The following is a 17,369-nucleotide window of genomic DNA, read 5'->3' on the forward strand; positions in this document are numbered from 1 at the left end:
TATATATATATATTACAATCCTTGTGTCAGAAATAAACATTTAATATATGACAAAGGATTCCCGGAGCACTGTGGGTAACTAGATAGACAGAAAAGTAAAAGCAGGGGTTGTCTGAATAATACCTAGCATTGAGCTGTCTAATAATAGATGGTTCATACCACTGAATCATTCAGCTCGAGCTATCAAATTATATCAACAATAAAGCTGAAATAGCTAACCAAAGAGACTAGAGTTCCACCTAGTGACAGGACAGTAGCCAACACAATATTTATATGCAATATTCCATATGTACGAAACCACCATACCTTTGAGGTGGATAACCTACTTAAAGGATCAGCTCTCCTAATATTTCTAGGAATACTAGCTAGCTTTTCCATTGAAACGTCTTACCTGTAGTATGCACTGTACATTGAAGAGAACTTGATTGCAGACCAAGCTAGAGAATAACTAGGAAAGCAATTGCTTCACATACCTATTTGATGTTTTCAATGCCAATACTTATGAGTTATGAAAATTTCTATACTTCTTTGTATTTATGTAATGTAGATAGATTGAAAATATCTAAAATTAATAGATCTCTAGACCTCTGGTTTGGATTGGACTTTTCAGCTAGGTGTGGAATGTTTTCTTTTAGGCAGCTCTCTATGAGAAATAGTGTAGCGCCCTTCTTCCTACTATTCCACAGCTGTACTCATTTAATGACTGTAGTCAGGGCTGGTGCAAGGATTTTTGCCTACACAGGCAAAGGGGAATTTTTCCACCTCCCCCAGCACGCCCAGATAGCTGCCTATGCAGCCTTACGCTAGTGCCTGCCCTGCATAGACATCCCATAAGGCAGCACTCTAGCAAACTAATAGGAGATCTGAGCTATGCAAGTTACAGGTCAAATCAATTATCTCAGAACCATTTAGAAAAAAGGAAGACCATCAGCTACTAGTGCCCTATATGTAAAGCCAGAAACAATAACACTCCAAAGAGTTCACTGTAGATCACCCCAATACCAAGACACTCTAAAGTGCACTACTCCGGAAAGCCTAAACAACATAGATGTCCATGCTACAGCTCACAATGAACATCCCCAGCATTTGGAAAAAGAATGACCATCAGCTTCTGAAGCCCTATATGTAAAGCCACAGGCATTGACACCCAAAACCGTAAATAAAAAAATTGTCAGGCCAAAACCAAAAGTGAACATTATTTTTTTTCTAAACTTTTTACATTTTTTTTTAAAATATCTGTTACTTATTAATTAATAATTATTTTACTTAATATTTGTATTGCTTTACTTTACTGTCGAGGGCTCTGGAAATATCAGGGGTCTGTTTAGAAATAGAAAAAGAGATTAGGGCAGAGTCCTCAATCTTTTTTTCTACAGCCCATGTTATGAATGTACATGAATCCTCTATACTGAGTGCTCCTGTTCATTCATAACCTGTGGAGATAGTATGTTTACCATGTCCACAATCATGAATGAACAGGAAGTGAAGCACTTCCTGTTCATTCATAATTGGGGACACAGTAAACATACTATGTTCTAAATTATTTACAAGCAGTCAGTGATCAGCTGATCGCTGGCTGCTTGTAGCTGCTCTCCATCCCGACTTACTGTCACAGGAGGCAGAGCCAGTGCTCAATCACTTCTCCAGACATTTTGTTAGTCATTTTTTTTATTAACATTATATGGCAAGAAATGCGGCAGTAAAATGTCTGGACCCGCGGGATTATCTTATAAGAATGTGCCTGTAAAATTTCTGGACTCGCACATGCACAGAAGTATATGAAATTTCTGAACTCCCTTCACACGCCCATGGAAGTCCAGAAATCTCACGGGTCCAGAGAAATGATAGAGCACTGCCGGTCTCCTTTGGCAGCTTACTCCAACCCCCGCACTTCCGGCTCTGCCTCCTGTGAGCTCAGAGTTCTCTCCTCCCCCACACCGCTCTATCAGTTTTTCTCCTCCCCGCTGGATGCTGCTCTGTGTCAGAGGGGACACAGAGCAGTGCCCAGCGAGGAGGAGAGAAATCACTGATGCACCGAAATTTGTATTTTCTGCATTTTGCCCAAAATATCTTTTTCGGCTGATATGTTTCAGCGGCCGAAATTTTGGTGCATCCCTACTTTCTATATCTCACTCCTGGTCCAAAAGCACGTTGCTCTCTGTGTTATATATCAACGATGTATAATGACAGCTCTCATAGAACAGGGAAATAAATGGCAATGGCAATCTTTTATATGTACAAAATTGCTTGTTCACCCTGATTATGTCTACATTAGCTGCTGAGGTTGATTTACTGAAGGAGTAGCACATGTTCACTTTACAAAGTTAATTTTAATATTGCAAAGTGAATTGGGAGAAGCTCATTGGAAATTCACTTTCCAAAAGAAAACCCAAATAAGAAAAATAAAATTACAGGATTTTTGCTTGCACATAATTGGATGACTGAAGCTAGCACAACCTTATCTTATCCACTAAACAAAGTAAAAAGTAACTTTGTCAAATTAACAGCCTATACACCATCGGTAAATGAAGCCCAATATGTTGTAAAAATATATATTAAACATTTTAAGGTCTTTTTACAAATGGTAAAATATATTTTTGTTTTTCTTCTAGGTCTCCAGTTATATGGACCTCTAAAAATTATTTTGAGTGACACTTTAGAATTGAAAGAAGCAGTGAACATTTTTACACTTTGTTACCAAAATTGACTTTGGTGGTAGAAAGTGATTCTTGAGGACTTCAAATCAAATCTTGAGCAAACTCAGGAACTGTATAATTGCTTCAGATGCCTAAGAACAGTAAAGTAGCAAAAAGAGAGCTGGACGATGATGTTGTGGAATCAGTTAAAGATTTGCTATCCAATGAGGATTCATGTGAAGACAGTTTCAAAAAGAGTGAGTTAATGGTCCAAGATGAGATAGATAAAGACCAAGATATTGAAGAAGGCTCTGATATTGAAGATGAAAGACCTGCATGGAACAGCAAACTCCAGTACATTCTTGCACAAGTTGGATTTTCAGTTGGCTTGGGAAATGTGTGGAGATTTCCATACCTATGCCAGAAAAATGGAGGCGGTAAGCTATAATCCAGCTTTTTTCGTGGATGTTAAAGGAAAACCATACTGGGTTTGGGTCAATTTTATTTGTATGTATGTAAATATATATATATATATATGTATATATATATATATATACACTGTATATATTCTCACACACTCGAGGCATAAACAAATCAGCCTGGGTATGGATCTTGGGCCATTTGTTAAACCCATTGTAAACTTTGAATATTGTGAACATTCCATCTGAACTCCATTTAAGTCTATGCCCATTTTCAAGGCAACTCGGCTATGAATTGTCTTTGAAGTTTCTTTTTAAATTACACACTGAACTTAGGGGGTCCTCTTTTCTCATGAGACTTCAAACACCATCCCTTTTAATTCCATGCTTAGGAGATACCTTTAAAAGAGAACTAAAGCTAAACTTTTTTTGGCTTTAGTTGTCTTTTGAGTCAAAGGAGCACATTTACTATTGTACTCCTGTGACCCAAAGTCAGCATCTAGCTGGGCCACTGCCCACTATATGCTGACAGCACAGAGCCGTGAAAAATCCAGACAATATTGTTGGCATCCACCTCGCTGCCTGATTACAGCTGGCTCTGCCTCTCTAGAGCCAGCTTTGCCCGCCCCCACCCCTGTCTGTCCCTCCAATGAGTGCTGGAGGATGTTCAGGACATGTGCCAGGTAAGGCATGTGTGGGAACTTTCCTTGCCGGAGGGCATACAGCACGTTGGTGCCTTTATCACACATGACCCTGCCTGGCACAAGATGCCATATGGTCAGCCACCTATCGGTCTGTCTTTAAAGATCTGCCAGAATTTTTGTCCCAGTTTGGCTCTTGTCTCCCCGGCATACCATCTGCAAAGCAGCATGGCGGCATTGACTGGTAGATCTGAGGAGTCAGCAGATGAGACAATTTAGGAGTAAAGAGTAGAGGTGACAGCACTGTAACCATCAGCAAGGTACAGACCATGGGGAAGCACCACCATCCCCAGTGGTGGGCCCTGTCCTTCATTCTTTACCAGCTGCCATCAAGTTTACCCAGTAAGCCAAAAAAGAGATGTAACTTCCCTGCCTCTGCTTGCTGGACCACGTGGTCATGTGGACCCTACCGCTGACTGTGTGGTCTAGGAGACTTATGGTGAGGTTCAAGCCTATACTTAGCCCTACTCAGCATGGCCCATGCTGACCCTCTTTCCTGTTTGATGTGTCTTAAGGTAAGCCTTTCAACCCCTTTGTCAGAATTCCCTCACTTTTGCTTAAGGCCACAGATGTTGCAGAGGATGCAGATGAAGAATCTTCTGGAGTGAGGGGAGAGGTGGAAAATAAGGATTAAGGAGAAGAAGGAGGGTTGTGTACTGCCAACCAGTATTATACTGGGCTTTTTATGGTAAAGAACCATGCATGTGATACCCAAATGACTGCTAGATTGATAGATTGATTGCACTTGATACAGATATAGAATGGCTACTGCCTCCTTTCCTGCCCACAAGCTCCCCCTGCTCTGGATGAAATCCCCCACACTGCTGTTGTGCCTTTCCCTTACTGTCCTCCTCTACAATATCTGGTATGGTCTGACACCTCATCGCCCCCTCCCTCCTCATCACTCAAGCCCACTCTGCACTAAACTGCAGCTGTGGCAATATCAATAGCAATTGCTACTCCTTGCCTATTTTCCCCTGCCTTTATGCACCTGGGGATTTCTTCCTTAACGTCCATTAACAAGAAATCTTAAACATCCTCCTACCTCAGGTTAGTGATGTTGTGCTGAAATAATTCAGCCATCTCATGCCAATTTGCATGGCAATGATGGGATTAGATTTAGAGGAGGAGGAGGAGGAGGAGGAATGGGCGCATTTGCAGCTGCTAGGGAAAATGAACTGCTCTGCCACATCTTACCTGGTAGCCAGACTTCATTATGAGTCCCTGCTGTCCATGGACCTTTATATATTATAAAGGTGCAGTACAAACCTGACTGTTCCTAGGTTTCTCTGTCTCATGCTGTCACGCCCAGGTTTTAGGAGAGCTTTACCAGTGGGATCACAACTGCGGAGCTCTGGGAGGAGCTTAACGGCAATCAGGCTTGAACCTCATGCGTCTCTCACAAGCTTACGGTGAGTTAGAGGTTCGTTGCATCATAGGCCGTATAACATAAAGTCCTTAAAGTTGACTATTACTTCATAGTCTATAGATCAGGCTTTAACTTAACGAAAAACTAGGAGGTAGGTGCAACCGCGGAACATTAGCTCATATAGCAGGATAGTTCTTGGAACAGCATTTATAAGTGTAATCAGGGAGGTAAGATGATGCAGACCATAATATCAGCATATGCAGCAAGTTAAGGTCAAGCAGTTAGTAATACAGTATATGTAGCAAGTTAAGTTCAGGCAGTCCGTCATAAACGTATATGCAGCAAGGTAAGTTCAAGCAGTCCGTAACATAAGTATATGCAGCAAGGTAAGTTCAAGCAGTCCGTAATGCAATAGTAATGGAGGCAAATAAACTTAGCAGAGTCTGTATGCACTGCAGGCTTAGAAACAGTGTACTTGCGGTTTCTGAGGAAGGAAGCAATGGATTGGCAGTCCTCCAGGCCATAGGTGGGGTCTCAGTAGTCCAGGGGTTACCCTATGGGGCAACTAGGTTCCGAGAGATGGGGTTGTCCTGTGTAGTAGCAGGGCGTTCGATCCTCAATTGTGGAACGCCCTGCTAACATCGCAGCCTCGTTTAAATAGCCCACAGGCGCGGGAAAAAGCGACAGCACTGCACTGGAATGCGTCATAGCGAGAGGGCAGGACTGCAGCGATTCCTCTTCCGGGTGTGTTCCATTGTGGAACGCACCGCCGCTCGTTGTCCCCGGAGCCACTAAAAACATGCATGGTTTACCACTGCCAATACCAGTTTGGCTTGCCCCCTAAAATACATACACATTTACAAACTTTGTTTTACAAATAAATATTTATTATGTAGCAAATAATTCTTAAAGAACTGTGGGCTAGATACAGGGACAGCACAGCAGATAAGGCTTGCTTTACAACTTATTTTTTCTGAATAAAACCTTGTACTGAACCATCTAATAAAGAATGAGTTGACTAGAGCTCCAACTGCTGGCTGGATAGAGGGCTAATTAATGGTAATATGCAATATGATCATATTCATATGACTACAAAATAAATATTTTTAAAACAATTTTTAAGCCCTGACCATAATAAATGTACAGAACTACAAAGCATCCTCTATTATCAATAATGCATATTGTTATCAGGTGCTATCAGTGTCAGGACAGTATCATCTAGTGCCCAGGGCAAAGATGCCACACTATGCACCCCCCTTCCTAGGTTTATTACGAATGTGTCAGTGTTATTTCAAGACAAGAAGATATTTAACCATTTAAAATAAAATAGGTTACTCAATTCAGTGTTATAGGTTATTTGATTTGGTGTCAATGATTGCAATAATAACCCTCAGTGTTGGTGCCAGTAACCGCAATAATAACATCCAGCATTGGTGGAAGTGGCCATAATAATAATCCCCACATTGGTGGTCAGTGGCAGTGTTATTTAAACCCCCGTCACTTGGTCAGTCAGTCAGCAACTCCTTGTCAGTCAATGAGCTCACTTTGTCAGTCAATGAGCATAACTTCACCAGTCAGTCAGCCAGTGGGCACCCACCTTGTCATTTTAGTCAGTCAGATGGTTGTTCAGTCAGTCAAGCAGCCAGAGACTGCCCTCCCCGGAGGCAGCAATCTATATTGAAAAAAGGTGGGGTTCAGTGATATAGCATCACTGAAAACAGTGGTTACCAAAAAAAACCAGCACAGATTTCAAGTAAAAAATTTATCATTTATTAAATATAAATATAAAGATAGAACAACACCAACACCTAAATCTTCCTTAATTCATATTAAAAACGACAAACGTTTGTTTGTAGCTTATCATGCACGCTCACATACAAACCGATGGGCCCCACACACACATATTGCATTATTTCATCAGCACAGAGAAGTGGATTTGAGAAAAAAAGGGAACTGATGTTTAAAAAAGGAATCACAGATGAACAAAACATCAGAGGTAGAGAATCATTGTTTTGCTGTTTGTCCTGCAGATAATAAATCCTCCTGTGTTAACAGGTTGTGTAGTTTGGAACACTGTTGCAATGATGTAACAACCATCTCAAGATATGATGTATTGAGGATGTCTCCAATCTGATCGATGAGATATTACGGGTTATCTAAGCAGGGCAAACTAGGATGAAATGCCGGCAGATTGCACAGGGATAAATATATTGCCTGTGTGGACAGCATATGAGTGAATTTCACCCTTCACCGAGTGGTCTGTAGTGAAAGCCGTTACAAGGCTAAGTTCTTATGGAGAGATACAATTTGTCAGGGGAGACTTCATTTACATCGATTGCAGTGATCAAATAGATCTGTGTTTACTCACTCGGTGATGTCCCAGACCCTGCACCAGTGCCGATTTCTGTAGTATCTCTTGTCTATTTGTAGTTATTTGCTGCTGAATTCCCGATTAGTGCCGGCTTGTACATTAGGCTTAATCTTCTATATTCTAAGAAGGTTTGTCGAGTCAAATGCTTTGCATAGTTCCTGATATTTCTTTAATCATCCTGTGGAGAGTTGCCGCGTATGGTCATCTGCACTCACATAACACACATGAGTCGACGTGTTTCACCCCGCCCACCCTGGCTTCGTCAGAACTTGATGGGTGTAGGGGAAACAGATGTTTAAATTGCCCATACACATCTGTATCATTACAGATTCCAACTAATTTGTGTGCTTCGTGTGTGAGGTGATTGACAGCCACTTCATTCAAACCATATTTCCTTGTCTTTCAAAAAGAAAGGGACCAAGGAAGTATTCAAGTCATTCATATAGTAAAAAACGTATGTGTTAACCCATCACCTTTGTGAAAGGGAACAGCATTGGTCCCAAATGTCATACATTATTTCTCACTATTAGTGGGATATCGTTTTTTTGAAAATCAGAGGACAACATTCACATTAAGTTCATTGTTTAAACCTAGAGGTGATAAGGTATCAGAAGCCTGCTTCTGACAGCTAGGCGGAGCCAGCCGTGATCTTACGGCTGGCTCCGGTCACTTAGGGACTCTCTGAAGGACCGAGCAGAACAGCTGAGCCGAATGCCGCTCAGCGGCATTCGGCTATTCACTCACTGCTGTTCGGCATCTATAAGAATAGACCGAACAGCAGCTAGTAGCCTGCTGGAGGTTCGGCTTAGCCGATCCAGATGTTGGATCGGCTGAGTCGAACTCCTCCTGCACTTCGGGTCGGCCGAACATGCTGAGCATGTTCGGCCGACCCGAAGCCACCCGATGTACGGCTGATTTCAGCCGTACCAGCCTGAAGTGAATAGCCAAACAGCGTTCGGCTCACTTCACTTCAGGTCGGTCTTTCACTCGGTTGCCTACGGCAGCTTAGTGGTTAGACCCCTGAGGGTTATTATTGCAACCATTGACACCAAATCAAATAACCTATAACACTGAATTGAGTAACCTATTTTATTTTAAATGGTTAAATATAATATAATAATATGAATTAAGGAAGATTTAGGTGTTGGTGTTGTTCTATCTTTATATTTAATAAATGATACATTTTTTACTTGAAATCTGTCCCGTTCTTTTTTGGTAACCACTGTTTTCAGTGATGCTACATCACTGAACCCCACCTTTTTTCTACATAAATTTTGTGTTACAAGACAGTGTGGACGGAGTATTATGCATGATTTCTGCATGGGTTAATTAAATGGTTTTAGATCTCCGGAATACATGTACACTTTAGCAACCTATATTGGCAGCACATTTCTTGAAGACAATGCAGATGTATTTACATTGATTCAATAGTTCCAGCATCATGACACACCAAGGTTTTGGAATTATATGTGGTCCCTTCTTCAAAGGCATGCTGCAACATATGTTGTCCTGGATTGTTTTTAAACTGCATAGGAAAAATTGCATTCAAAATTATTGTCCCTGAAAATTAGAACAATCAGTAATGATGAGACAAAGAGAGCAACATACATACATACAGTACATACATACAATTATGAATCACTGCCAATAAATTAAAGTAATTACTGGCTGAAAGAAATCTACTGCAATAGATGTATAAAAGCAATAACTGCATGTCTTAATAAGGCTCATATGAAAAGGTACTGCTAAAGTGTGTCCTTGCTATGAACCTAGCACAGAAACAGATATAGAGTGCAGAGGGCATGTGTACAGGTAAAAACTACACTACAGAATTAATTTGCATTGAAGCTTCAGAATTCATTCAGTTCAGTAGCTTTAATGGACAGACCAGATTTAGAAATGCATAAAGCTGCCCACACACCTTACAATTTATCTGCAGATTTTCTGTGGTCAGATGGAAAAGGTGCAACGGATTCCTCCATCTGCACTTAACTGTGTGGATGGAGTAATCTCCACCTGGGCCAATCTGTTGCACTTTTTCCATCTGACCACAGAAAATCTGCAGATAAATTGTAAGGTGTGTGGGCACCTTAAGAAATGCTGCCCTTGTGATTTAGTTTTACTTTGTTAAAGAGGTTTGACCGTAAAGCTGTACCATGGCCAATTACCATCACCTGGTCATCAAAAGCACTTAATTGATCATTGAGGGCTTTCTTACTAGGCAGGGTTCAAAGAGATGAGGTTGGATGTCAGAAGTCAGGGAAGTCAGACGTCTGAAACAAATTCAGAGAGAGGCTCAAGGAAAGGGTTTCTGGCTAATAAAAGGTGCCTACTCTTAGAAATCAGCTTAGTTTTAAATGTTTAAAATGGCTGACAGGTTCACGTTATAGGGGAATTATGGGGAGAGTGAAATGCACTCATTTCCATAATTAGAGCTGTCACACAGTGGCTCTATTGATCGAGGGCTGAGCGATCACAAACCGCTGATCGCTTAGTGCCCAATCTTCTTCCTGCAGAGAGCGGTGACTGTCAGTCACTGCTCCCTGTAGAGATTCCCCCCTCCCCTCTCCGTTACCCAAGCACTGACTGGAGGGACAGATGGGGAGGAGGCGGGCACAGCCTGCTGCAGCACGGTTCTGCACTGTCAGCTTATAGCGGGCAATAGCCCACTATATGCTGAGTTTTGGGTGACAGGAGGACAGAGAACTATGGCAAAAAAAGGTTGGCCCATAGTTCTCTTTTAATTCTATTAGTATAAGACACACCATGCTTTTGTGGTTATTCTAGAGCTTCAGTAAAATACAGGTAGCCTATATTCAGCTATTAAGACATAAAAAAAAAGCTACACAACAGAATGGGTTATTCTTTCTTCATTGTTGTTGCCTTTAATTAAAGCCTTGCATGGACACAGCTGAAGTTACAAAGTTATATTAAACTTTCATTTCAGGTGCATACCTGGTGCCATATTTAATCCTCCTTCTGGTCATCGGAATTCCGCTGTTCTTCTTGGAGCTGTCTGTAGGACAGAGAATACGAAGAGGAAGTATTGGCGTTTGGAATTACATTAGCCCTAAAATGGGCGGAATTGGATTTGCAAGCTGTATTGTAAGTCATCATATTTGTGCACTATTAAATAATATAGAACATTATCAATAAATACGCTAGTACCTTAATTTGAACTTAGTTTATGATTTTCATAATCTGTCTTATCATCAACCTGCTCTTAAACTTTGTTTTTGATTTGAAGCCGGTGTTTGTAAGCCACTTCTTGATACAACAGGGGCTACAATGATATAACCCTATCACTTATATCACATCATTATGAAATAAAGGTCATTGATTGCTAGAGTAAAATTGCTCTTAGAGATGGTCGTAAGATGCTTCTGAAATGTGTTTAAAATATAGTGTGACTACATGATGTCCACATTAATTGATGGAAAAGTCTGCATCTGCTACAATATTTGCATGGAAGCATCAAGCCAGTGATTATGTTCCTGGAGCTTATTTGCAAAAGCCATATGCTATGGAAATTGTGTATTCTGGTTGTCACACACAGAACTACCAAGGGGACCATAATTAAACTTTTAAAGACTCCAAAGCCTTCAATACCAATGCTATTTAGGGAATATTTGTTATTTCCTATTTTGTTAAGTGTTCATTTCTTTTAGCTATATTAATTTCATTTTATTTCAGTATTTAGTTGACTTTTTTATCCTTTCAAATTTATATTATCTCACCCCATCTGCTACAAATACCTGAGAAACAAAAAGTGGGATTGTTATATTATTTGATTGCCCAATATTATGACTGCATATATTTTTTATGGTTCATATTTCTAGTTGATCACCTCTGTTAACCTAGTGGTGTGTGTGTGTACCTTAAAACTTCTCAAGCATTCTGTCATGAGAAATGCAGGGGTGGGGGTAAAATTGCTGATTTTTTTAATGAAAATACTTTTTGCATGGATTTATGATGACCCACTAGCTTTAGTGTTGGATTCAATACTTTGAGTCATTGACTTTGAACAAGTATGCAGATCAGAAAGGCTTAGAATGCTTTATCTGCATACTTCTCCTGAACATCTGACACAGCAATACAAGTGCTGAAACTAAAGGATCAGCATGACAGCCATACAACTACCATTTTTAGGAGAATAGCAGCCTCTTTGTTTCTTCAGTGACAGATTTCCTTTAGGTCCTGTTCACACCTTTACGTTTTGTCGCGCGTTCAAGGCTCTATGAACGCTCTACAAAATGTACAAACATGAAAATCCCATTGTTTTCTATGGGTATGGTTCACACCTTTCCGTATTTCCGCCCGTCTGAACGCCCTACAAAACGGCCTTCACCCAAACAAGTACATGTACTTCTTTGGGCCGTTTTTTGTTGGGCGATTCCATTGGGATACAGCCAAGTAGCCCTCGGAAACGCGCTTTTGTCACGCGTTTTTTACCGCGAATCACGGTAAAAAAAACGTGCGACAGACGGGCATATTCAATACGCCTGGGTGTGAACCCAGCCTTAAAGGTATGTGCAGTTACCACTATGTGGCTGTACTCTAACAAACGTACAATATTTCTGTTGTTACATTAAGCCCCATTTTCTCTGTCAGCATCAGGCCGCATGTTTTGTTAGGCAAGCCCTAGTTTCACTCTCATCCATTATATGTGTTTTCTTTGACATCCCTATTTATTAAATTCACTGTTACAGATGGAATTGGGATGGTAACCAGGAGAATGCTATACACATTAAAGGTACCATTGGATGATGTGTGATGTTGTACTCAGGGGGTTGATTAACTGAAGTAAAAAAGGCTGTTCACTTTGAAAGGGAATTTGCACAGGGGAAGTTTCCCCTTGGATTAGTGAATGAGTGGAAGCTCTGCTGACTTCAAACACCCAATGTGCAAAAATGGCACCTTTGTATAACTGTTGTTGTGATGGCATGAATCTTCTAGCATGTGTACACAGCATAACAGTTCCCTGACACCACATGTAACACAAATGAATATCATAACACATCCTTACATACTTGTTTTGTTTTGCAGGTTTGTTTGTTTGTGGCACTTTACTACAATGTCATTATTGGATGGAGTTTATTTTATTTTTCGCAGTCCTTTCAACATCCGCTGCCCTGGGATCAGTGTCCTTTGGTGAAAAACGGTTCTAACACCTGTGAGCTTTTAACATAGTATCTACTCATGATTTTAATTTGGATAAAGTAATCATACCATTACAATAAAATGTGTTGAGATTTAAGTTCATGTTGTAAGAGACGTGGGGTTGATTTATTAAAGGCACTTGTTCACTTTGCAAGGGAATTTTAATTTGGCAATCAAGTGCAAGCAAAAGTGCAGTTTTCTTATTTTCCTTGCACATATTTTCAGAGTGAATTTTTACCGTACTCAGGCAGCTAAGGTAAGCTAAGCTAAATTTTCCTTGCAAAGTGCAAATTCACTTTGAAAGCTAACAGCCTATTTGTCGTTAATAAATCAACACCATATTGTAATAGGAATTTACTTGTAGCGTTTAAGTATAGCATTGAATTCCCAAATATTGGTGCCTCATTGCGTCTGGGTGGTGCCTGACTGAATCCTCCAGGCCTCCACCCCAACCCAATTAAGGGGCAGTGTGTGGTGTGAAGATATTATTTCTGTTTTCGAAGTTTCCCACTGATTTACTGCTAATAGTACCTCAGTGACCATATGGGAGTATAAAGTCCATATAAAGAGAGGTTATTTCCAGTGATCCTAATGTTAGAATTCTCTAACACAGGTGCTTCAGCATGTGCTATAATGCAAAGGAAATCCCTAAAGAAATCCACATGTACTATAATGCAAAGGAAACCCCTAAAAAGAGATCTCAACAAAATAATTATATCCTGACACCAAAGTATTTATTTGTTTTGCTGCCAAAGGGCAGCACTATAATGCTGCACCATTCACTGTGCAATATCCCAGCACTAGTTATGATCAAATCTATTGATCTGGTTTAGGAAGCAAGTTGGTTCTGACACTGACCCCCTGTGAAGTCTCCACTCAAGAAGAGTTGATGCCAGATGCGCAGGAGGAGTCTTCAGAATCCTTACTAGTCACAGCTTTCCCTTGTTTTCTCTGCTTTGCAAGCAGCATATATTTAGTTGTTGTAAAAGCTATTGGGTATCTAAGTAACACAGCCTGGTCTTTGTCCTCTGTGAGTAGATTCATTGCCTCCAGAACCTCTGGCATTGCAAAGTCAGCACTCTTTCTGAGGCTGTAAAATAGCTAAGTGTGCATCCTCAGGTAAAAACTGACAATCTAGTTGACGTTTGTAGTTCTTACAAATTAACCTTACAATTTAAAGGTTTTAGTTTTGGAAATCTAGAGTAGTTGTGTGCAGGAGCACTAATAATGCTGTCATAATATACAATAACATTATATTGTTATGAGATGAAGGATATTTTCCCCAAAAAACAAAAGTGGAAATCAACAGAGCCGCCTATATGGTAAATAGGCAGTGGATAGTTTGACACTTCATAAATTGCTCTTTATTGATAACACATTATACATATAAAACATTGTCAATGCATTTTGTGGCATTACAGTGGCCACTTCTTCAGGAGGGTGTGTTAAAAAACTTTCAGGCTGCAGAGGAGGGATTGTCTCTGTGGCCTGCAGTGTGTCCAACTATTGTTATTGCTGCTACAACTACTCATTTGTTTCTTTACCATAACTTTTAACATGTAAAGTTAACAGGGAACCTTAGTTGCAACTGCCCTTATGAAAGTGATTAACAAATATAACTTATAACATGTTTGTTGTAGTAATCTTCATAGACTATTACTGTATATCAGTGTTTGAAGCTATTGGTGACTTTACTTACATGCTAGCTGTTTTACAAGTTGTTGTTGTTTTTTTTATTATTTCAGTTGTAGAGCCAGAATGTGAAAAAAGTTCCGCAACTACCTATTACTGGTACAGAGAAGCTTTAAATATCTCCAACTCAATCTCAGAAGGTGGAGGACTCAACTGGAAGATGACTCTTTGTTTACTTGCTGCTTGGATATTTGTATGCCTTGCCATGATTAAAGGGATTCAGTCTTCCGGAAAGGTTAGTACACATTAGCATTTACAATACATACAGTACTTGCTATATATACAATAGTGTAGTATGTAGAAAATACAAACAGTATCCTTTACTTTAAGCAATCAAAATGTTATGATATTGGGAAAGTTATATAAAACAGATTAAGCTATAAACATAACAAATATTTTGTTGACTTCTCTGTATGCTCTACATCCTTGGTTCTCAACTGGTGGGTCGTGACCCAAAAGTGGGTCGCGACCCCGTGTTCAGTGGGTCGCCGCGAGTCTTCCTCTTTTCTAGGTGAGAGGCTCCTCAGCCTCCCACTAGTGCAGCAATGTCCGTTCTCGCGCTGAGGAGACATTAAGAATATGAAGCCTGGCACAGAGTGTCAGCTTGAGGTGCAGTGGGCTGGAGCTATGGCCGAGCGGAAGCTGGAATGCCATGTGTTCCATTGCAGTGCAATGGGTCGCGACGTAATTACCAAGGACAAATGTGGGTCCTGAGGTTACGCAGTTTGAGAACCACTGCTCTACACTATAGTGAGATCCCTGTATTATACATTAAATCAAAAATATTTAGAGCTTGATAAAAGAATTGCTTCTGAATTAAATAGGGGTGAACATGAATGGGCTCTCAATTGCACATCTAGATAAAATGAGGCTTATACATTGTGTAGTCACTTTATGCTGAACACTAATACCAAGTCCTTGCAGACAATAACAAGCAAGTTCGTTTTTTTACATCACATGGTTTTCAATACATCCTATATGTTCATCTCATGAAACTTCAATAGAAGTATCAGACTACTTAAAATGCATATTCCATCTCTTGGGGCAGTAAAACAGACTTAAGCTATCCATACATGTTACAGTCGAACCATACAAACTTTGTGTATTCTCAGTTAGATTTAGCAAAACTATTTAATATGAGGGCCTACAGAACAATCTGTATCCAGTCAGACAGGCACTTGCATTATGTAGCTGCTGTTAGAGTTAAAGGAGATTGTACAGTCAGATTATAACATGTGTTGTGAGCTTGTCAATGATAACCTATCCAAAAAAAAAAAGCAAGGGAAGGTATATTTGCTTACTGATAATTAATATACTCATATAACTGTGAAAGCTTGGCACATATCTACAGATTGTTTCATATGTTTTTCCAAAAGGTCATGTACTTCAGCTCTCTTTTCCCATATGTGGTCCTCACATGTTTCCTTGTGCGGGCATTGCTTTTAAATGGCTCCATTGATGGCATCCGCCACATGTTCACTCCAAAGGTAAGAGCCCAGCTAACTGAAACATAAATCAGAATGATCAGAATTTATTAGCCAATGTACAGGAAACATTCTAAAAGTTGTTCATAGTGTTAATGTACTTTGCAGTCATATTCAAAGAAAGAAGTGACTAAAAATATGATTTGTAATGAAATAATTAGTTTCTTCATGTTAGTTTCTATAAGTGAGTTACTAAGTTTTCCTCTTACTGAAGTCTGAACATTAATCATATTTTTTAGTGGTTGCTGTCAGGGAGTCCGTTCTGCAGGCTGCTCTTTGCTTCACATGAATCGATGGGACTGATGTACTAAAGTAGAAGAGCATACTCATTTTCCAATTGCAATTTCACTTAGCTTAGTGAATAAGGTTAAACTATGCTGGCTTCTATCATCTAGTCATATGCAAGCCAAGACCCTTTTTTAAAAAAAAATTATCCTCAAAGGCCCATTTAGACCTCTCCAGTGTGTGTTGCAGTTCTTTTTATTGTTAACAGAAGACAACATATTAACTCAAGTCTCCTCTAGCACACATGCATTGCAGCATACCACAACACAAGGTAACACAATATGATACTCTGTGCTGCACTGCTCTGGAAAAATATGGTGCATTTCAGTACATTAGACAACCTTTCACCTGTAACAATGCAAGTTGTGAAATTTCCAAGCCTAGTACATATGCCAACGTTAATATTGTCCATATTACAGTTGACCTCCCTCCCCTGCCCACCAGTTGTCAGTCAAATTTTAATTGAAAAGACAATTGAATAAATAAATTAAAGCATGCTGCCACCAACACATAAACTATTTAAGTATTTTGACAGAAACTGTAGCTAGTAGCAAGTTGCCTTAATCGATTCGACCATTTTTGTTTTAAAATGTTTACAAATTGTCTAAACAAGTCCATAAAAAATTGTCTAAAAAAGTCCATGTGTATGGCCAGCAGAAGACAAAACCTGTCCATAACCTTCCAAAGTGAATGTACATTCTATTTAATCGTCTTTATATCTAGCAACACTGGGTTGCAGAAGCCTTACTTAAACAATCCACTCAATTCGTATTCCAGGTATGCTTTTATACTACATAATTGTTGATTGATCTAAGAAGTTTGTTTAATCCACGGGCAGACTGGGCCGGGGGGCAGAGTGGCAATTGCCCCCCGGGCCTCTCTGTTGCCTCTGAAAACGGCCCACGTCGGGCCGGCGCTAACACGCTACTTCAGCGGCCGAGGAGAGCTCTGCATCACACCCTGACCTCTGCGCTCTGTGTCACACCCTGACCTCTGCGTCACACCCTGACCTCTACGTCACACCCTGACCTCTGCACCACACCCTGACCTCTGCGCTCTGCATCACGCCCTGCACTCTGCGTCACCCTGCGCTCTGCGTCACACCCTGACCACTGCGCTCTGCATCACACCCCGACCACTGCGCACTGCACCACCTGACCTCTACGTCACACCCTGACCTCTGCTCTCTAGTCACACCCTGACCTCTGTGTCACACCCTGACCACTGCGCTCTGTGTCACACCCTCTGCGTC

General features: G+C 40.4%; 1 protein-coding gene across 1 annotated transcript in view; it reads left to right on the plus strand.

Annotated features, from left to right (window-relative positions):
- Positions 1–17,369, plus strand: part of SLC6A15 (solute carrier family 6 member 15) — a 50,961-nt gene that overhangs the window by 14,137 nt on the left and 19,455 nt on the right. Inside the window, exons 2-6 of the mRNA XM_018563202.1 lie at positions 2,613–3,073; positions 10,444–10,601; positions 12,543–12,669; positions 14,402–14,583; positions 15,725–15,835. Of these exons, the coding sequence (XP_018418704.1) occupies positions 2,785–3,073; positions 10,444–10,601; positions 12,543–12,669; positions 14,402–14,583; positions 15,725–15,835 (867 nt within the window). The 5' untranslated portion in view covers positions 2,613–2,784. The remainder of the gene's footprint in view (positions 1–2,612; positions 3,074–10,443; positions 10,602–12,542; positions 12,670–14,401; positions 14,584–15,724; positions 15,836–17,369) is intronic.

The sequence above is a fragment of the Nanorana parkeri genome, unplaced genomic scaffold, assembly GCF_000935625.1.
Source record: "Nanorana parkeri isolate BGI_ZX_2015 unplaced genomic scaffold, ASM93562v1 scaffold640, whole genome shotgun sequence".
Lineage (NCBI taxonomy): Eukaryota > Metazoa > Chordata > Amphibia > Anura > Dicroglossidae > Nanorana > Nanorana parkeri.